Source organism: Prunus mume, linkage group LG5 (genome assembly GCF_029339155.1).
Source record: "Prunus mume cultivar Tortuosa linkage group LG5, ASM2933915v1, whole genome shotgun sequence".
Classification (NCBI taxonomy): domain Eukaryota; kingdom Viridiplantae; phylum Streptophyta; class Magnoliopsida; order Rosales; family Rosaceae; genus Prunus; species Prunus mume.
In genome coordinates this window covers 15,091,022-15,113,393 of record NC_142702.1, presented here as the reverse complement: position 1 = coordinate 15,113,393, position 22,372 = coordinate 15,091,022, and the positions used below count along the sequence as shown (strand labels likewise).

At 37.1% G+C, this 22,372-nt stretch overlaps 2 protein-coding genes across 6 annotated transcripts; one reads left to right on the top strand and one right to left on the bottom strand.

The window, feature by feature from the left end:
* Window positions 1-998: 998 nt before the first annotated feature.
* LOC107881249 (uncharacterized) lies at window positions 999-16,587 on the bottom strand. 5 transcript variants are annotated; one of them, XM_089053043.1, is made up of 26 exons: window positions 16,143-16,587; window positions 15,951-16,031; window positions 15,553-15,690; window positions 14,829-14,939; window positions 14,686-14,736; window positions 14,435-14,535; window positions 12,822-12,915; window positions 12,492-12,623; window positions 12,140-12,394; window positions 11,941-12,019; window positions 11,329-11,420; window positions 11,140-11,223; window positions 10,670-10,744; window positions 10,515-10,562; window positions 10,108-10,203; window positions 9,561-9,790; window positions 5,640-9,136; window positions 5,438-5,517; window positions 5,188-5,268; window positions 4,180-4,251; window positions 4,001-4,100; window positions 3,840-3,894; window positions 2,980-3,108; window positions 2,773-2,890; window positions 1,843-1,922; window positions 999-1,601 (listed from the first exon to the last, which is right to left on the bottom strand). In XM_089053043.1, exons 1-26 carry the CDS (start codon window positions 16,305-16,307, stop codon window positions 1,181-1,183), a joined length of 6,465 nt encoding a protein of 2,154 aa, XP_088909169.1. In that variant the 5' UTR covers window positions 16,308-16,587; the 3' UTR covers window positions 999-1,180. The 5 variants fall into 5 exon arrangements, with proteins under 5 accessions (XP_088909169.1, XP_088909170.1, XP_088909171.1 ...); XM_089053044.1 differs by lacking the exon at window positions 5,188-5,268; XM_089053045.1 differs by lacking the exons at window positions 15,553-15,690; window positions 15,951-16,031; window positions 16,143-16,587 and having other exon boundaries at window positions 14,686-14,743; window positions 14,829-14,945.
* A 3,936-nt stretch (window positions 16,588-20,523) lies between these two features.
* LOC103320449 (uncharacterized) lies at window positions 20,524-21,867 on the top strand. Its single transcript, XM_089052364.1, has 2 exons — window positions 20,524-20,719; window positions 21,323-21,867. The coding sequence occupies exons 1-2, from the start codon at window positions 20,524-20,526 to the stop codon at window positions 21,865-21,867; spliced, it is 741 nt and encodes a 246-aa protein (XP_088908490.1).
* Window positions 21,868-22,372: the final 505 nt, after the last annotated feature.

The following is a 22,372-nucleotide window of genomic DNA, read 5'->3' as shown; positions in this document are numbered from 1 at the left end:
TACATAGGGGCATCAGCATCTCTCTTTGCACGGGACCTCCAAAATCAATAGGCTAGCCCTGTCACACACACAAACACACACGAAAATATAGATAGAAGAGAGAGGCTATAGAGATGGAGGAGGGAGGAGGGAGAAGAGAGTCACTGTTTCGTGCTTGTTTGGTGTCTAGGACTGCATTAGATTTGATAACTAACTGGATTTATGGTGTGTTTACTAATTAAGAATTGAATTCCACGTATGGAGGATTCCTACGTTTACTTCATATCAAGAAATTAAAAAGTAAGTGGGACCCACATAAAATTAGAATTGAATTCCTATTTTGGAAGAATACAATTCTTGGGCGGGATGTGATATTTTAATTCCTGGAGAACTAACCCATTAGTAATTCATTTTTTTTACCCAATATATCCTCATACAATTTTAAAATTTTCAACTTTGTCATCTACTTTAACCTAACCCAACGAGGACATTTTAGTAATTAGAACCACTCATATCCCAATTCTATATGATTTAATAAACAACTTCAATAGAAATCTGAAATCTAACTCCCCTCAATTCATATGATTTAGTAAACAACTTCAATAAGAATCTGGAATCTAATTATCCTCAATCCAAATCATCAAAATACAGATTAGTAAACATGCCTTAGAGTATTGTAGGAAATACGGTGAAATTTTTTTCAATTTGGGGAATGATTGAAAGGTATAAGTTATGGTTCAAAAATGTAAAAGAATAAGTTATAATGGGTTAAAATCCTACCATTTTATGATGATTAGATAGAATAAATTTTCTTCATAATTAATCTAAATACACTTGCTAAAAGTAAAATTAAATAGGATGATTTGTATTAGGACCTTCCGAATCCAAAATCTCCCTCCCAAATCTATCAATCTAGATGGGCTCTAAGAGGTTCGAACCCCCATGACAGTGTGTGTGTGTGAGAAACCCCCCTCCCTTTTGTAGTTTAGACTCTTGTATTTAAAAATAAAAAAGCGACCTTATCCAATACTAAAAACATTTTTATAACTTAAGGTACAAGTATGTTACATGAAGATGACCTCATCAGATCACCACCAAATTAAGATACCACGTCGTAACTCTTATCAACAGCTCTCCTTACAAAATACACACTTGAGTATCCTAACCTAGAACCAGACTTCACTAATTCTGAAGTCATCAGTCATAAATGTTTTCTTTCCCACTTTCCTTCTCGTCTCCCATCCCGTTCTCTCCGCTCCACTACCTGCCTGGACTTGCTCCCTCTTGAACCATGCCTCTGACCTGACCCAAATCCACCAGGCTGTCCATCAAATGCTGAAACTGAGTCCGGATCTCCAACACTACCCGTGTCACCTGAGTCTTTGCTTCCATCCAGATTTTCTTCATAACCACTGCCACCATCATCCAGACGATCACGAGATTGTAAAATGGTAGGCTGGCCGGAAAATTGCCGGGACCCAGACAGAACCACAGTTGGCATGGTCCCCATGGAAGAGCTGGTAGTAGAAGTTTCAAGCTGCAAATTTCCAGAACTTGATCTCGTGCTACCTTCACTACCTGCTCTTCCATTTTCTCTTTCACGATACCTTTCCCGTGGCCGACTGCAAAATGAATATACCAAACTGAGTCTAAACCAAAAGTAATTGCAGCATATAATTATAGATGCAGCAAAACAAGTATGCCCAACAATAATCCATGATTCATATTTAATTTACATTTGTTGTGGCATGCCCCTGCACCCTTATATCCACTGAAAAATAAATATTTTAGTCTACACTATCTATCCATGAACAAAACTGCAGAATAATTAAGCAGTTCCCACAAATCACATAAAAGGATCACCTGCTGTAGGTAGAGGAAAAGTCACGTCGTGATGGTCGTACTCCTGCTTCAGCCTGTTCCAATTCACGCTGAAGCTCTCTCTGCCAAAGGAAAAGGTTCAAGATATTAGTATGCAAATCTTCTTCGCTGAAGTATTACACACAACATTTTTTTAACCCAGAAACAAGAGACTGCAGAAAATGCATCCTCTTAAAGGCCCATGACTTACAGATACAGTATTTCCACCTTTTCAGTTCCAATCAGGTTTCCAGAATGACAGTAAATAATAAACTTGAATGGTATGACTTTGTTCCCCCAGCAAGTTAATAAATTTGTCAAAGAATGATACTTTATCAGAGGACTTGGGATGGCAGAAAACTGGAATGACCAAATACTTTGCCAACAAAAAACCAAAAAAGAGAAGATGAATTATCATTTCCTTCCAAGTGATGACTTCAAAATATCTACTTGATTCATTCTCGTGGGTGTCTATGCATGTATGATGTATGTATTCATACATAGATACATCTTACATGTATAGATACGTAGAGATGGGAGAGATGGAGGAATGCTAGCATTAATATAAAACTCTACATGTAGAGATCAGCAGGTAGAGGGAAAGAGGGAGGAAGGGGAAAAGCATGATTGCCAATGGATATTGGCATTACAGAAAGCAGTTAGCCCCAAGTCCTCCTGGCCTTCACGGTCCTTATAGTCAAATTAATATAAGACATGCAACAAGAATACAAGGGGAAGGTGTAGTTTCAAAGTCAATATAATATTTAGTCTCAAAGACTCTGAACCATGGTCTGACAAATTGTTCACCCAAATTTGCCATAATCTGCCAATTACCAGCATTTCCAATGTCAATTATTTGAAACTTGGCAGATCCAGATAGTATGGAAAAAGGTTTTCATCGCAGATCAAGACAGTACTGAAAAGGGCCTTTACCTGGGCTTGTCTTTCCTTCTCCATCTCAAGGTTTTGTCGCAGCTCCCTGGTTTTTGCACGCTCAAGTTCTAGCAATCTCTGTCTTTCGATATCCTTTTCAACTTCAGCTGCTCTCTCCCTGGTATATTAGTCCATATGTTAGTTGTGGACCAACAAATATCTAATCAGTACAATATAAAATAAGATGAGCCACTAAGGAAGCAACACCTATCAAGTTCTTGAAGTAGCTCAGCTTCTCGTAAAGCTGCCTCTTCAAAAGATTTCTGGCGGGCACGTCTCATAAGAAGTTTTTTCTGCCTGCGGGCGACTATGTCTTCATGGAGCTTGGACTTTTCTCTGATAGCAAAGGAAGATCACAAAAACTGAATTTGAAGTCTACAAAAATACCAAGCTAAAAGAAACTGGAAACCTTCCCAAAAAATAGGCACAAAAGTTGAAGAATTTAACATGTATAATATTATTTATTTTGTCCAGCTGATGCATGTAAGATTTGATTATTTTAAAATTGGGTGCTCATCAGCCATCAAAGATTAGGTGCCTTCAAAATAAGATCCTATGGCAAATTGGACTCAGAACATCTTAACAATCAACATTTGAGCTAGTGCATCCTTTAGTAAGATAAGAACCTCATTCTTTTCAACATAAAAACGCCTGGGAGAAGTACTACTTGACAGTGCGACACAATTTATTGCAATTCAATATAAGTAAGGATGCAAGCTTAACAATAAAAATTGTAAAATAGCCTGATTACTGACTGCTGATATTCTGAAGCTCATCTAGTGTTGTCTAGCAGTTAGTTTTATTACAAGTTAATACCAATTAAAACTAGGGATGGAAAAATTTAACACTAGAGGTAAAACTGCAGACTTCCTGGAATGAGCAAAGTTGTCTGTGTTACCAGCCTATAGCAATTTCAAAGTAAAAAAAAACAAAATTTTAATAAGAACTCGAAAGTAATATTCAGAGGTATTTATAGATGTGAAAGAGGGTGTCACCAGTACATGTGTGGTAAGTGGTAAAAATATTTTTACAAGGAATGAATAACCATTAATATTTTTATCACTTACAAGGCATGAATGCAATCCTTTATTTGCTTAAGGCGTGCATCATCTTCCACAGGAGCTGAAAACAAAGTGCTAAGTTTACCATTTCCACAAACAAATTTTAACATGACCATTCTCCCACGGCCAATAGCTGTAATAGGAATTATAAGGAAAGAAAACTTTACAGCTTAGAGAAAGAATCTGATGTCCATCCTTGGTTGGTGATTCATGTAATGCATGTTCTTTCTGAAGGATGTCCCATTCTAATTCAGCCTCCTCTAGTTCCTATGACATATTCAGTTAATACAAAGACATGTATAAGTTGGGAATGTAACGAAAAACAACAATTGTAATTCAGGCTTACCATAACCTCTTGGTCAATTTTGTTTGAGAAAATATCAAAGTACGACTTTGCAGAAGTTAAACTGGCAAGGACCTGTTACGAATCAATAATTATATATTAGCTTCTAGGAGATGGAAAGGCAGTATAAGTCAACAACTAATCTAGGAAACCCATGGAAAAAGCAAGGGATATAAAAAAAAAAAATTTAGTAGATGGACGTGAGGTAGATCAATTTCATCTCTTATCCTAATCCCTCCTTCTGTAACATTTATAGGACACAGACGAATAGTTATCCTGTTTTTCTTATTTTGGGAACATAAGAATTCATCTGTTTCAAGTGTCTACAGCAATATCAAAGTAATAGAAAGTTCTAAGATGTTTTTTTTAAATCTTTCAATATGTTAAGTAAACATTGGATGGATGCCTGTTTAGATAGCATTTGAGATGTATAGATACCATGACAGTTATGACTGTAAGTATCAAATTAGGCTTTTTAAAGCTCCAATAATTTTATAAATAAATAAGACCTAAAATTGATTAAAAAGCAAAATATTCATAGCAGAAAATTGAGAAACAATCTGTTAAACAACACATGCTACAAGATCAAATATGCCACCAACACATACAAATATTGTATTGACGTCAGAATGCAACCCTTTTTATAACAGAAGCAATGACCTCTAGCAAGCAATCCTAGCTTGATTCGGAAAATATAAATAAACAATATAACATTTTGGTTACAATGTACAATGTGAGTCCAAGTTAATTTATCTGAATTTGTGCTACATGCAGTTCAATAACAACTTTATGACCATCTAAGAAGAAATTTACCCCAGAGGATTGTAAATGTGTGGTGTTCACTTCGTATAAAATTATACATGATTGAACTTACTTCCTCTACCTTAAATTTGTTGGATGGCGTGATCAAGCAAAGATTTTTCAATGCAAACAAAATTACAATAACATCAATAATATCACTCTCTGCAATCAAATTAAATTTTATCACATCATCTCTAAAATGTTCCTCACCTGCAGAACGGACTCACGAGTACTTTCAAAATCTGGGTCAGATTGTTTTGAAGCGCTTGAAGTTAGCACTTCTCTCAGGACCTTACATGTAAAATGTGGTTCAATTAATAAGTAAGATAATTTCAAATTGCTGATTAAAACAATTAAAAAGAAAGAAAACCAGTTCCAAGGAAAATGTTTGGCATATACTCCAATATCTTTGACATATTATGCTATGACAACAATAAACAATAATTTTCCTGTTACCTACCTCTTTAGCTTCATCCCCTTCACTTTTCAATCTACACAAGACTTGGCAAGCCCTTTTCTCGACATCCCCAGACCTTCCATCTAGAAAAGGAACAATGGGAAAAATTAAAAATTAAAAAAAACAAAAAAGGAAAGACAAAACATTCACTCCCAACATCTCCAGAATAATTCAATAAAATTAGAGAAATATAACAAGTGGATACCAGGCTTTGACGATGCCAGAGTCTCAATATTCCTCCAAACATTCTGAGGAATCAGAGAGATATCTTCATCCGGGCAGTGTAGACAAGCACCAGCAATCAGTGCTAATGAAAGCCTCAGCAAGTGGCCCTCACAATTTGGACGGGCAAGCTCTCCCAAGCCAAGAACACTATCAGCTGCGGCGAGAAAAGACTGCAGCAGACGTCGCTCAGCAAATGGGATACAATCTACAAGAAGTCTCATTGCCCGAGTCCTCACAAGTAATGATGCATCAGATGAAGCAAGGACAACCACCAGATTCCATGTACTTGAAACCAAATGAGAAATAATCGACTCAGGAACAGATGTAACAAATCCAGGTGAAACTAAATTTTTGTAGAACATGGAAGATTGAAGGGCAGTTCCTCCACTCAAATCTTGGCCAACAAGTTTTCCTAAGTGCTTAAGGGCTATAGATCGTTGCTCAGGTTCAGGATGACCCAGCATTGTACAGAACAAATTAGCAAGAGGAACCTCACATTCCTTGAGGGAATGGACACCCTTGGTAAGCAAAATCAATAGCCATTTATCACTTTGCAAGCGCCAAGCAATTTTTGGTGCATTGCAAGAACTACTTTTTATTACAGAGCAGATGGAGCCAATCACACTATTAAGGCCAAACTTATGGGGCCCAGCAAGTACACAATCAAGCACAACAGAGGCAACTTCCCAGCATCTGTTTTCTTGAAGGGTCAGAATGGTCTCAGAAATTACTTCTAAACCAGTCCTCCAATGATCAGGGAACTGGTCAACTGACGTAGATGGGAAAGAAATTTCAGCGTCATTTTCTAGAGCATCATTAACTCTTTGTGCAATTGATGCCAAGAATCTTGAGTACATAAAACACTCTGTTGATGTAATAGTCATCTTCTTAGATAGTTGATGATGAAGATTCCAACATAGCTCAGTCGTCGAGTAAAGCTTACCAATAAGAACCTCCAAGTGTTTTGAGAATTCTTCTATTTCCTCAGGAAATAAATGATAAACCTTTTTATTCACAATATCAGCACCAACATTGTTACCTTCTAACTTCTCGGAGGCCTTATCTTGACTTGAACTACAGTAGACATCACTGAGGAACCATGAATGTGACTCCAGTCCACTTTCATGTTGTCCCTCAGTGGGCAGCTCCAGTGGGATGGCACCAAAGAACTGCAAAGTCTGAACTAACAGAAGTTTGCAACTCTCCATAACACTCTGGAATGCACAAAGGTAATTGTGGAAAGAAGAAGTTGGCTCAAAGGCAGTAAAATCGGCCCAAAAAATTAAGGACTGCAGCATTTCCCTCCTCCTCTGAGGAGATAAATCAGGAAAGACAGACGCCAAAATGAAAATTGTCAATCCTCTGTTGTATACTTTTTCAGTAGAATTATCTTGGTTAGCACCCTGTCTGATGTTAGTGAAAAGCTCATCAAAGCATAATGACTCAAAATTAACACATGAATCATCTACCAATGACCTTTCCTCATCAGACACCTTACACAAAGAATATGAAATGATTGGTTTCAACAAAGACAATACAGAATCAAGAAATGACACATCGCAGTAAGATGCCCTACAAAGACATGCCAGCACTTGCACCAGTCTAGGTATCTCGGGCACCATTGCTTCCATGTGCTCGGTTACAATGGCTTCAAGTGTATAGAGGATGATTGCTTTGGCATTCTTTGAAACATAGCCTTTCAAATGGTCAGAACTATTTCGAGCAGAAAGCTGCTCTGTATGTAGAAATGGCCATGAACACAAATCAGAGAACCAACACAAAATATCGGGCACCATACTGGAAGGAAGAGACCTCAACTGCAACCCAACAGCCTCCAAAATGGTTTCTCCAAAAGCTTCAAATTGCTTTTTCATATTAGGAAAGAACTTAAAGAGATCAGGGTAAATGACACGAAAAGATTGGTCCTGATGCTGCTGATTAGCTACTTCAAATCCTTTAATGGATGCAGAAACAATTTCGCCCCCTGATTCTTCATATTTTCGACTGACAACATTATCTACAACAGAAAGTTCGTCTGCAAATGTAGACAATAGAGATGTCAGCTGTGGCAGATCAGAAGCAAGTAAAAGCTGGTCCTTCATGTACTGTCTTGCATTACGAGATACTGCCATCCAACCAAGAAATCGAACAAGAGGGGATGTGCATCTAGAAAAAGTTGAAATCCTCTGCATCCAGGCTGAAGGTGGAATCAGATTTCCATAACGGAAACCATTTTTATTGATTGCAAAGCCTGTTTCCTCATCGCCACCGCTTGAAGAAATTACCAATCTTTGAAGCAGTATCCACCGTCGTTGTATCCCATGTATTGTTTCTGGCTCCAACTGCAGATTGTTTTCTTTGAACTGATAATACAGGGATGTTAGCATCCCATTTAAGTACTCAGCAGATCCTAATGCAATGTCAATCACATGTTCTGGAGCACAGTATAGCTTAGTCGCTGAATTCAACAAGAATATCATACACTGCATAAGAATTTCATGCATGGAGTGCTGCTCTCTTCGCAATCGTTGAATCAGAAAGCAGCACAACAAAGCTTGATTTTGTCGAACCAAGGTGATGGCATCTGCAGATTGTACATCAAGCGGAGACAACCGAATGACTTGTTCATCAAATCCTACGGTGTAGTACGGACTAAGTCCTCCATCTGAAACCTTTTCTCGATACTCTCTGTCTAACTCCGCAGCCTCTAGCAGAATTTGAAGAACAATTTTGTCTCTTTTCCCTTCAAGAAGAGATATTGTTTCTAGGTCATTCTTAGAATTTCCAGAGACCATTCGCGTCCCAATTTCATGATTTTGTGGAGTCCTAATCCCACTGACGTTTGTCTCCTTCATTAACTTTGGATTTCCTCTAAAAGACATCATAAAAAATGGATTGACATAGCACTCTGCAGCCAAGAGCAAAGCATCTATAGCAGCATCATGACTCTCAATGGTAATCTCATTCTGTGAATGCAAATCTAAGGCCAATCGCCGAAATTCAGAAGCCCTGAGCTCGCAGTCTTGATAGGTTATAAGTTGGAAATAATCTGCTTGCAAGTTGAAATATTCCGCAGAGAAACCAGCATCTAGTTTTAAGTCAATTTGAAACCTGTGTGGAAAATGTTTCCCGACCAGATGTTTTGGTTCAGAGCCAGAATCCCCATGGTTAGAGACAGAGCTGTTCTCATTGGGACAACTGGATATACTTGTCAATACAATGTTATGCAGTTCTGGAGGTGCAAAAAGAAGACTGGCGTCTTCCGAAATGTCAATTTTTACGGCTGTATCAGAAACATCTATCTTCCCATCAAATTCATCCTGGCTGTTTGATTTTGAAGCTACCCCATGGTGAGAAGCTGAAGAATGAGATAAACCAGATAAAGATTCAGGTTCCAGTGGTCTAGGGACTGAAGATGTTCGAAGGTCAATTCCAGGAGGTAGCTGCATGTGAGGTTCCAATATTGAGAGTAGCACACTGCATCAAGAATTGTATATCCATCAACAATCCAATATAGCCAACAAAAATTGTCATAGGCGAAAACACAAAATGTTAATTTGAAATATAAAAATCAATAAACAAAGTGGTATGCAGGAAACAACAGGATAACATTCACTTGTGCATTGTGAACTGTGAACTGTGAACTGTGGTAACAGTAAATAGAAGATTATTCATGCATTGTGAACTGTGGTAACAATAAATAGAAGATTATTCATCTTTTCTTCAGAGCCATATGGAATTTCATATACATTTGAGCAACATGAATTTGAATAAAGTAAGAGTTGAGCAGGCAAAGCCAACAAGTCAAAATAGCATTTATAATCAATTTTTTATACAAATATCCCCCACTCCCTTTTAAAACTAGTTATTAAAAATTTTCCTTAAGACAGGCATGTATTACCTAGGAGCAACTGATCCACGCCTCCATTCAGATTCCAGTGAAGGAAGAACTGCAGGTTTCTGCACTGCAGTGCGAATTACATTGAGGGCAATAACACAATTCTCTTCCTGCTTTTCTGGATGTGCAGAAGACAGATCTCCAAAGGCTATTATTCCCTTCAATCTTCCTACAGCAGGATCAAGGAAAGGCTCTAGCATCTCCACAAGAAAGAGTATCCTATGCTTAACTTCCTGAAAAAAGGAAAAAAGTACACAAAAAAGAAGTTATCTTTTTTTATTAAAAAAAAAAAATTGAAACATAGCCGTTATAGAAAGATTCTTTTAACTCAATAAATAAAAGTAAGCTTATGTAGCGGTTATAAATCTCAAGAATACCAAAAGGGATAATTGACAATGACATTACAAAAAGCTAACACTCTAACTATCCAAACAGAAACATTTGAGCCCTCTACCTATCCAAGACACTAACATATAAACCAAAACAATGAAGCAGATAAACTTTTAAATTACCATTCATGATGACAAGAAAACTAAACTGAATGCAATACCTTATACTTTCCTAGCATATCATCCATGTGACCAGAGAGAGCCAGAACAATGTATTTTAAGGCAGCACGAGAACGAAGCAGGGAGTGGCGAGCACCCTAAAACAAGAGCAATGACAGAGTTTTTACATAATGAAAACAAAAGCTAGCTGTCAGAAAATGCATAACATTCAAAGTTCATGTAAACCTAGTACTCTATCCTGGATAAAGTTTTATTATTTATTTGAACCCAAAAAATATCTCATGTGCAAAAACAAGCAACTTTAACAGCTGACCCAGTTGTCACTTCATCAAAGTTTGATCGTATGCATATATGACTCAACCTATCTTCCTTACCTTTGACAATCTGAGATGATACATAAGAGCATTATAACATTAATATTTCTTGTTCATATAATTGAAAAGCATACCTGAATTACACCCAAAAGATCCTCTAGAAGCTCTACAGCCAGATCAACCTGTATTCAAACCAAAAAGAGGAAGTTCGAATAGAAGTGTAAACACACGGGAGAACTAAACCACACTATGAGAAAGTTACAGCAAAAGAAATCTGCCTCAGACAAACCTTTGCAATCACTTGACTTAGCCAAGGTGCTAGCACGCCACAACAGAGATCAATCAAAACACATGCAGCCTTAGCCTGCAAGACAAAACAGGTAAACACAGTTTGTTCCCAAGTGAGAACAATATGATTCTTGAAAAATAAAGCTTCGAGCAATAGAGTATGGGTTTGTGCTTATTAGAAGTTAAATTTATGGAATATATACTGCTATGAGTGTGAGTATCCACAAAATATCAAACATTCTCACAAGTAAATTTAACTTATTCCATTTATATGCCTTGAACCAACCAATGTCATCCTTTTCTACATCAACAGAATATTATTTTTCATCCAATTGGTCATATTCTTAAATGCAAAGAATGTTTCTCTCATTCTCACATATAAAAATTTAAAAAAAAAAGTATTAGAAATAGAGATGAATAGGCGAGGATAGCATTCTAAGCAGGCTAATAAAAATGAGCAAAGTCACTAACATGTGATGGTGAATATGATGATAAATAGCCAGCACAAGCATGAAGAAGCGGACGGTATAATGGTGAACACGATGTTGCTACTATCTGCAGTAATAACACCATGATCAGAATAATATGATCTACTCGTCAAAATACAATATCAAATTTACCAAGCCAAAACAAATCATTTTCATTAACATTAAGCACAACCTGGGAGAGGGCTTGTTGAACAATTGGTTGTTTCCATTGAGAGAAACTATCATCAACAATGTCAGACGGACGGCTAACAGAGGGACGAAGTGCTATAAAACCCAAAGAAGAACATGTGAAACAAATTGATCAACCAGAAATCACCCCAGAATTCTCAGTAAAATTCAAAAATCAGATCAACGAAATCCAAATTTCTAATTTAATGCAAAAAAAAGTTTTAGAAAACCATTATGTGTAATACTAGAAAACTTAAAATTTGAAAGCAAACAAAGAAAAAAACAGTCCCCAGAAGAAGTGGAAACAAACTAGACCAAGTCAATTGGTCAACGAACCTAAGCTTAAACATAAAAAACAAAGTAGAAAATAATTACCACTTCAGACCAAGAAGAAAACATTAAAAAATAAACACATATATATGTCTGTATTATTGTCTGATTAAGTATAAAACTACTTATTGCAAAGCAACATTCAGAAGGCACACATTAGGGTTTAACCAGAAAGACAGAATTCTGGTTTCCAAAACTTTTAAGAATGACTGTGGAACTTCAAATTATTAGGACATCTATATGACATGACAATAACTAGGAAGAGCGATTAGGTGGTACAATCAACCTGGCAGTAATGCTTGAACTAGCGGTAACGCAGACCAGAAGTCAGACGTCCTATCTGCTAATTTGCTGCAGAGCTGAGGCTGAGAAACATCACAGGTTAAATTGTAAGTGGATGGATAAGAATAGCAGTGAACAAAAAACAGACATCAGAATAACAGAGGATATTTATTGAGTTTAATATCACTATTGCTGTAATCAACCTGTGACGCACAAGCATAAAGAACATGTAAAATCCCTTCCTCCACTGCTCCTATATCCAAGATGTTAAGATAGCTTGAGTCCCAGTGATCACCAGGCAACTGGAACTCTTCTCCAAACAAGTTTGAGTAATCAACTAAAGGAGCTGGATTAGTTATTTCTGATTTTACTGCTTCATCTCCATATGTCACTTCACCAGGAGGTGTTGATCCTTCATGTGCCACAGGCTCTATAAGCTTATGCAGAACTCTAGCAGCCTGAGATCAAAAGCATACAAGTGTCCAATCATGTAGTAAAATTAAAACCTTGCCAAATGACCATCAAAAGGAAAAAGTGAGGAGACCCATTAATTACCATTCTGCAAACAATTCCTAAATCAGAATCTTTATATGCCTTCCTCAACAGCACAAAAATTGCATCTGCACGGAATACTATAGAACTGGATGTTGACAGGACGAAAGGTGAAGTGCCGCGTGATCTTCGAGGCTGCATACAATAGAAGGAGCAAGCTATAAATCATCTAAGACCATAAATAATGAAAAGTTCATTTAATATCAATCCTCTATACAGGCCACCGTTCTACAGTCCCGAGAGGGGAACATTGGAATAAAGTTATGCATGTGAAGTCAAAGGCAAAAAGAAAAGAAGACAATGATGAAGAAAAAAAAAGAGCACAAAAGAGACCTCAAAGTTAGAAGACACGGTTAAGGCTGATGACAGCTGACTATGTTTAGAAACTTCAGAGTCTGAGATATTGCCTGAAGACTTTGCAGCTGTCCTGCAGTATCAATACAAGACAACATTATAGTAAGTACATTGGCATAGCTGAGTGACCTAAATGTGTAATAAGAGTGCAAAAAGATGAGAGATCTACACAAGCAATGATGACTGAAATGCCAAAAATTATAGAACAAAGTCAAATTTACGGCTAACAGCAAACTTAACAAAATGTTTCAAATGTGTCATTCCCAAAAATGATCGTTGTCCATATAGACATCTGGTGTGCAAATGTTTAATGCAGCTTTTAGATGACTTAATTAGCAAGGACTTCGATTGTTGAACCATTGGAAATCAATTATTTGATGGGAACACGCTTTACTAAACATTGGAACAGGAAAAAGGAGAAAAGTGCTTCGTTATTGCACCTTAACACTGGCCTGTAATTCTTGGGCTTGAAAGAAATACATGAATTTCCAATGATTTTAGCTCATTTTTAGAGTTAAGTACAGGATAAGGTTTATGACCTCTACATGAACTAACGGACCAAGCAGAAGGCAGCCCCCAATCTCATAAAGCTAGATTGGCATTTAACCTGCCAAAGACCCCCATTCAGGTAACGCTAGAGTAGCATTTAGCCTGCCGAACTAATATATGTACAACATATTCGAAAAGATGCCAATATGCGCTTTTTCAGGGAACTCTTTCAAATCAGTGTCAGACCTTCAAAGCCAAGACTTCGCATAATTAACAAACTCCAATCCTTCAATTCACTTTATCAACCAAAACTAACCAAACAAAAGCGCTTGAACTACTAGTACTAGACTTTATTTTAGTACAATTACAGCACCCAACAATCTTCGATTACCAGTCAAACCTCCAAACAACAATCTTCTAATTACATCAACTGATATCCTTACCCTACAGGGTCTAAACTTCCTACACTTCTTTCCCATATAATCCCTGCATATTTGGCCCCCAAAAATAAAAATATCCCTGCACATCTGCCTAAAATAACCTTTTCACAGATTGCCACTTAAAACCCTACTTCCTACAACCAACCCTCAAACGTGTCATCAATTATTTTTCCCTTAAGAACCTTTTAACACCCTCTGTCACCTCAATTTTGCATCAAGGTGAAAGAGGAAATCAAGGTAGATGTATATATTCCATAAAACATGATAAAGGAGCAGTAACAGATAATACAATCAGGAAAGATAGAAACAGGATTAAAAGGTTTGAAACTGAAAAAAAAATTGTTCTTCAAATCAATTCTCATTCCAAAAGTCAAATATGAAGCTCTTATAAGCTCAAAATAGAATAAAACCAAGGTACTCCGGAATATTTCTATAGTTATCGTTAAATTACGAAAAGAGAATACTCTAGATAGCAAGCATATAAGAAATTCTTTACCATAGAATACTCTAAATAATCACTTTGTGCTCACAAAAATTAAGCAATTGAGTTGCAAAGGCATGAAGATAAAGTATATACATCATCTGTAACAACATGCAAGCAAAGACCATTGCAAGCTGGATTTGGGAGATAGCATGCATGAAAGATATTAAGCAGGTACATACCTTTCATTCCCAAGATTAAGTATGGGATAAAAAGGACCGGCAAGCATAGCAAGAAAACGTAAATTAGGTTCAGCAGCATCCAAGAAGCTGTTAAGGTCTGCCTGCACCGTTTGCAAGAAAGGGGTGCAAAGAAAATGCCATCAGTGTAATAGAAAATAGAAGAAAATCAGATAAGGGTAAGAGAGAGAGAAATAGGGGACTAAAGCAGAAAGAAAAGAAATTATATACAAATCTGAGACAAATGAATATACCTCAAGTTGGGGAAGGAACACAAGCAACCGACTTGTCATGTCTTTAAGCAACTACAAACTAGTAGGCATCAGAGGGCAGAGAGATATAAAAATACAAAAACAGGGTACACAGTAAACATTATAGATAGCACAATTGGATCCACCTGAAGATGCAAATCATGGGCATCTTGTTTGTGAGATATAATGGATGGCAACAAGTGGTTAACAACTGGTTGAAACTCTGGTTCCAGGCCAGTCACTGAAACGCCGATAAGCTGAAACGGTAGAAATATAAGAAACCTTAGTGCCAATAAATCTGAGACCAGATGTGATTCATTAATACAAATTTATAAATAAACCCAATCCTAGACATGTATTTATAAAAAAACCCAAGTACTATTTAAACATAGAAACACACCCAAAATCAACCCCAAAGTCAACTTTTTGGGTGTGTTTATAAATGGGTTTTGAGTGTGTGTAATAATGGGTTTTGGGTGTGTTTATATGTTTAAATAGTGCTTGGGTTTTTTAATAATTTCAACTCCCATTTTGGGTGTTTTAGTGAAACTCCCATTCATTAATCACATGATGGGATCGTTATTAGGCAGGACATAATCGAAGAGAAATAATATATTTATATATCTATATACACGTATATATATTCATAACTGCAGAAAAGTTAGGATTTTCAAACGATTGGGAATGGACTTGTTATTTCATTGGAGAGGTAGCTATAACAAAAGGACAAATGGTGTGGCATGGGGGGCCAAAAATTCAAAGCTTGATAAATAAAATTTATCACAAGCAAGCACATATGGATTTATTCATATTTCATATGCTAAGGCAGATCAAATCAATAATGTCGCAGATATAATTCCCATATCATACCTGTATGAAGAAAATAGCTATGGGATTTCCCCTCAAACAAGATATTCGCACATAGCGACAGGGAGTATAGTTCATGGGATAGATCATGTCACGTCGCGGTGCTTCACAACGTGGGCGAACTTTTACAAATGTCTCTGGCTGTTCAAAAAACGAAATAAAGTAAAAACCCCAGAGCAAACAACTTGGTAGAAAATTCATCTAAAACATGCAGAACTGAAGCTTGAAGCTATATCAGCAGTTCACATTACCCTTAAATCATATACAATCAATTATGTTAAGATACCACAAATGCTAAAGTGGATTCGAAGCAAACAACTTTCATGAGTCGAGTTAGACAAAGAAATGAAATTTCCCATACTCAAAACAAAAACAAACAAAGAAAAAAGCAGTTGACTAACCTTGTAGCGTAAGCCAACTGAAATTTCCCATTCGAGCACAGACTTGTTGTAAATTCGTATGTGCGATAACAAGCAAGGTTCCTACCAAATCCAGAAGACAAAATTTAAACTAAATCAAAATTAAGTGAATCATAAAATAGGCTGGATTAGAGTTAGGGTTAGAGTAGAAAGCGAGGGACGGAGAGGAGGTACGTTGAGCTCGAGAAGAATCCACTCCTTGGTGTTGGTAGCGGTGGACCAGTGGGAGCGGAGGTCGGCGTCGAGCACGTGACCCGCCTTCTGGGACGGCGACTCACGTGACATTGCCTTCACTTTGTATTCCAGAGGTTTCACCCTCGCCTCAAAGTCTATATCCATCTCTTTCTCTTTCACTGTGTTTCTAGTTTTGAAGAACTGACGAGGGGCTACTGAGTCTGAAGGAGCTATATAGAAGAAGAGTGTTTTCTTTGTTCTAAAATCGTGGTTGGGAAGCTCCTGCGGATGGTCGTCGTCGTTCGCGTTCTCGTCCTCGTGGAGGAGAAATGAGTTAGTGTTGCTATTTTTCTCTTGTTTTCTTTTCTTTTAATATTTTTGTATTAGGATGAGACGGGGCTTCTTCAATTCAGATTTCAATGATTCTGAAGGAAGGTTCAGCTGTATTCAGCTGAGTTGGATTCTAAACCCTCCTATCAGAATTTTTTAAGTAATCTAAAACATTTAAGGCCCGTTTGGTAACGTTTTAAGAGGTTATTTTCATTTTCAGAGAATAAAAATGAAGCAAAAACATCGGTGGCCCAAAAACAGAAAATACTGAGATTGTTTTCATAAAATGAAAACAAGTTCATGTGTATTTGTAGAAAACAGAAAAAAGTTGTTTTCATTCTCGCGGGAAACGTTTTCACAAAAATAACTCACATATTATTTCAAATTGTACTACTGACACGTTTTCATTATTTTTGTTTTCTGAAGATGTTTTCTAATTAATCTATCAGATGCATTTTCATCTACTGAAAATACAAATTCGTTTTCTTGTTTTCATTCTCTGAAAATATTTTAAGAAAACATTCTTCGAAAACGTTACCGAACGGGTTTAGTGTTTTCAATTTAGATTTCTATAATATTTTTAAAGACTTTAAAAATCCGGGTGTATTCAATTTAGTTTAATGAATTTTTAAGAAGTTTATAAAAGTTTGGGTGTATTCAATTTAGACTTGTTTGAACTTTTAAAATGTCCATCTAAATATGAGTATATTCAATTAGGACTTGGAAAAAATCCAAATAAATTTACCAATATTCAAAAGGAGATAGATTTAGAAGGATTTAATTGAGTGTTGGAGTTTGGAGAACTTCTAGGGTTTTGGTATAAATAATAAAGGTCAACATAAGTCCAACCTCCACCCCAAGGATCTGAGAGAGGATGGTGCTATTCCCTTGCCATATGATGACACAAATCCCATTGAAAAATTATTAGTTCCCACAAGAAGTTGAATGTTTTTCCGAATATTAATGCCTAGCCAAATCTTTGACAATAGAGGCCAGAATTGAAGTGCTTTTACTTTTTCATGTTGGGCAAAGACAAACTTTGATCCCAATGCATCCTTATATACAGAGAATAGTGTTGGAAAGAAAGAGTGACTAAAGTCTATACAAATATATCTGAATCTATAATAAAAGTTCATACAAAAGTATGGAAGTCTATAATAACAGTCCATAGAAGTTTATTAAAAATCCGAGTAAAACCTATAGGAGTTATTAATTCCAGGAAATCTGTCACTTAAAAAAAAATCTTTCAAAATCGTATACAATCCTAATTCAATACACCCCCTTATTCAATATAGATTTTTACTTTTTTTGAGAAAAAACTATAATAATTAAGCACACTTGATTGGAAATCATACAAAGAATTCACTTGATATGGAGAGAATCATGTGCAAAGCACAAAATGACTAAAATCCCCAATTAGCAACTATGACCACACTTACTCGAACTTACAATAAATCAAGTCGCACATCTATATAAACAAAAGTTTTGTACCCAAGGCGGGAAAGTGACGGGCCATTCAATGGTTAGCCGAATGGGCCTTCCATGAAGACTGATCTTGCGCCGCACAAGAAAGGCAAAGTCTCAATCAGTCGCCAAAAACAACCCCAGCCACCCAAATTTGAAGGATTGCAAGCTCAATTGGTATGATTGGTTCAACATTTTGAAACCAAAGCTCAAATTTCTGGAAGCGAGTTGGAATATATGACACATTCGTCTTATGTGCGCGTGGTGACTTCCCTTGTGATCGAGAGCACATCATTATGGGTCTATGTTTTTGGTCTAAATATACCAATTACATGAGACTTCATTTTGGAATGATGACTCTCACCTTGCTGGAATTGGCCAAGATCACCAACCTCCGCTCACATGGAGAATACTATTCAGCAGCAAGCCTCCCTTCTTCCATGCTTGAGTTTGATTATAGCAAGTCAAATAAGTCTTTTAGAAATTTGGTGGTGAAGACATATCTTGGCTATAGTGGGCAGTCCTCTAGAGCCCCGATGCCTTCCAATAATGGAGTATCCTTTATAGAGCATGTGGTGCTCCTCTTGATGTGGATATGCAAATTCCTAGCATGTCCGAGATCCAACACAATCACTTAAGAACTTGGCGGAAGTTCTTGCAAATGGTCATCGGGTGACCATGGTTCCTATCTTCCTAGACTATCGTTATAGAGGCCTTCACCAGATGCTCACGCTCACACCCATATGGATCTTTTAGTTGTCACTTCAGCTTTACTTTCCGGAGTTAGGACCGACGATCCCAAGATCTGCAACAAGTCGTTCATGGGCTCATCGTTGCTCTGCCTTCCACTACAAAAGCACCATAAAGAAGACTACTTTCACTTCCTCTACGAATGTCAAGAGATGAGGAGTAACCACTCGTTGATTTGCTTGGACCATCGCTTTCTCAAGCATCTGGCTTTGGACCTTGCCTTTCTCCCACATACTGGAAATGAAAGACGAGATGCACCAACTCGAGTATCCTCATCAGTAGAGATCTTCCCTATGGCCTAATAGTGGCCAAAGTGCAAAACTACCTGTGCGACTATGAGCTTTATTATCATGTCGTCATTGGCTATCAGTTAGATTTTGTTCAGAGTATTCCAGTCACCTTAATGGAATTCCTTAACTTGTTTTCTTCGTGAAGGATGGCATCCAATGAGGCAAGTGACGTAACCTCTTTAACGAGCTATAATAACAAGTTGGTTGAGTCATTCATGGTTCCAACTAGGGACCCATAGTTTAGCTTTGCCAATATGTTTCTTGCTTGGTGAGAGAAAGTGTTGGCTAGTTGGTTATCTTAGCTGTGCTCGGATATTGAGGAGAGGATTTTTGAGGATTGACCATCTTCTTACAACAATAATAAAAGTAAAGTGGAAAAAAAAAAAAAAAAAAAAAAAGCCTCAAGCTAAAGGTAAAAGTCCGACCCTTGTTGTCTCATTCTTTATTTTGTAATTGTTTTTACTAACATTTCAGAATTTGTAGCCATTGTCGCCGAGAAGAGGAGCTCTGCCAACCCTGTCGACTTTAGCTCTAATAGAGGAGAGAAGAGGTCACAGTCTTCCACACCCAAGGTAAGTCATCCTTCATACTAAATGATTTTCTAGCAATCTACATTTATCATACTATGGATTCTTTGGGAAACACTTTTGAAAGTCTAACTCTGATTTTTCAGAAGGTGCTTCCACACAAGGTGTTAATCCTCCACCTAAGTTCCTCCGGGCTAGAAAGGTTCTGCAGAGCCTCCTACCCCCAGATGTGTCTGCCCTCTCTTGAATATTTGTCCCCATGCCTCTTACTCATACATCAAATATTTCAAAAGACTCATTTAAGAGCACTTCCAGCAGTGAGAATGTTGTCATGGCAAGGAGGCTATGGCTAACACTATTCACGAGAATAGTGTCTGCCCTTGCAAAAAGTAAGTTGCACTTCCAAAGATTGCCATAGCAAGGGGGGTATTATTCAATTTTTATTTTTTTCACAAATTTGTTTACCTAAACAATTAATTTGGACAATATTTTCGGATGAGATTTTCTGATAAAATATTCGGATAAGATTTTCAGATAAGATTTTCGGTTTCAAATTTAAGATAAATTTCAAAATTTCAAATTCATATAAATTTCATCTGAATTTCAAATTTCAGATAAATTTCATTTGAATTTCAATTTCAGATAAATTTCATCTGAATTTCAATTTCAGATAAATTTCATCCGCGTTTCAAATTTCGGATAAGATTTTCACCCTATAAAATTGATCCACGTGTCATATGAATTTCAAATTTCAGATAAATTTCATTTGAATTTCAACTTTTCATTTGAATTTCAAATTTCAGATACATTTCATTTGAATTTCACATTTCAGATACATTTCATTTGAATTTCGAATAAGATTTTCACCCTATCAACTTGTGCCACATGTCATGTCTATTGACCTAAATTTTTCTATAAAACAAAGGCTCAGCTCACAAACCTCTCACACTACATCTTCTCAAAAATTTCATTTCTCAGATTTTAGATTTCATATTTCATCTTCCATTCACAATGTCAGACATGGAGGAGGTCTTGGAGAGGCAAGAGCGAGAAATAAGAGAAAGAAGGCGTAGACGAGCTGCAAGCAAAAGAGCGCATAGAGATCTAGATAAGCAACTTGTCATGGCTGTGGCCATGCTTGATGAAGAAAACCAGAGCAGTCGTGGTTCACATGAAGGCCGTGCCCCAAATGTTGACAAACATATGCATTCTCGGGGTAAGCATCTTATGGAAGATTATTTTATCCCAACATCTCTGTACTCTGATGTTCATTTTCGAGGGAGGTATAGAATGCAACAACATTTGTTCAATAAAATCATGCATGATATTTGCAATTATGATGAATACTTTGTTCAAAAGAGAAATTGTGCTGGTGTTTTGGGACTGCTTCCCGAGCAAAAGTTCACAATTATAATGATATTGGCGTATGGTGCATCTGCTAATCGGTGGATGAGATTGCCCGGATGGGGAAGTCCACTGCCTTGGAGAGTTTGGTTAGATTTTGTGATGCGAAACTCAGACACTGGGACTACTGCGCGACCCACACCTGTGGACTGCAACGACTTCTGCAGAAAGCCGAACGGAGAGGATTTCGGAATGATTGGTAGCATCGACTGCATGCAATGGCAATGGAAGAATTGCCCAACTACTTGGCAGGGTGAGTACGAAAATCGGAAACGCCAAAAAAGCATCATCCTTGAAGCCGTTACAGGTTTCGATACATGGGTTTGGCATGCCTTTTTCATAGTTGCTGGATCTCAAAATGATTTGAATGTCCTGAGTCAATCCTCGATGTTCAATGATGTTTTGACATGAGAAGCCCCAAAAATCACATATGAAGTCAATAATACCGTCTACCAAACTGGGTATTATCTAGTTGACGGGATCTACCCGAGGTGGACAACATTCGTAAAATCACTTCCGCATCCTCGAACCCAGAAGAAAAAATTATTTGCTACATATCAAGAGGGCTATAGAAAGGATGTGGAGAGGTGTTTTGGTATCCTCCAAGCTCGGTGGGCGATCATTAGGGGTGCGGCGCGTATGTTTGATGAGGAGGTGTTGAGGAGCATCATGATGACATGCATCATCCTTCATAACATGATTGTGGAGGATGAGTATGATTACGAAGCTGAAGATGTGCACAAACCTAATCCCATGAACACGGCCTTGACCCAAATTTATGAAAAACCAATAGGGCCAAATGGAGGACCAGTGGAGCATGAACCGTTGGTTAGAGATGGTCTTTTCATGAACCGTATGATTGATCGATATACGGAGATGCAATCTTCGTATATTCATAAACGCCGTCAAGTTGACTTAATGGAGCATTTATGGGCGGTGAAAGGCAATTACGGTGAATGAAGTGAAGTGAAGAACATTATTAAGATTTTAATGTTTATGTTTTATGTTTAGTTATGTTTGGTTTTTTTATACTTTGGTTGTGATTTGTTTGTGATTTGTTTGTTTTTATATTTTTTGTTTTGGTTGTGGTTAGTTTTTTTATGTATTGAATGTTTTGAATAAAAAAGAATTTTATTTAATAGTTTCTTTGGTAACTCAAAGAAAACCAATACTACTAATAAAATAAAATACACGAATTTCAACTAATTTTTTTAAAAAACATTAAAATACAATGAAATGAAAAGGCAAGCAAACTAACTTAAGGGTTTTCATCATTTAACCAATCCGTATTGCTAGGTCCATCATCACGAAAAAGTCTTCATCTCATAATAGCCTTCCGTTCTAGCTTCCAATATTGTTTTGTTTCAGGAGACATGTGGCTTGTATCCATGGCCATGGTTTCCCGATCCTTCTTTTCTTTGTTTTCTTTGCATTGATACTCTCTTTCTTTGCGTACATACTCCCT

Bases quoted from the DNA above. Each gene is read 5' to 3' on its own strand.
- LOC107881249 (XM_089053043.1), bottom strand. From the start codon at position 16,307: ATGGATATAGACTTTGAGGCGAGGGTGAAACCTCTGGAATACAAAGTG. The intron at 14,536-14,685 runs GTATATTCATTT...CAAACGGTGCAG, and splicing joins TGTTCCTTCCCCAACTTGAG to GCAGACCTTAACAGCTTCTT. The intron at 12,916-14,434 runs GTATGTACCTGC...TTGATACTGCAG, and splicing joins CTTAATCTTGGGAATGAAAG to GACAGCTGCAAAGTCTTCAG.
- LOC103320449 (XM_089052364.1), top strand. From the start codon at position 20,524: ATGGAGGAGGTCTTGGAGAGGCAAGAGCGAGAAATAAGAGAAAGAAGG. The intron at 20,720-21,322 runs GTAAGCATCTTA...TGACATGAGAAG, and splicing joins CAAACATATGCATTCTCGGG to CCCCAAAAATCACATATGAA.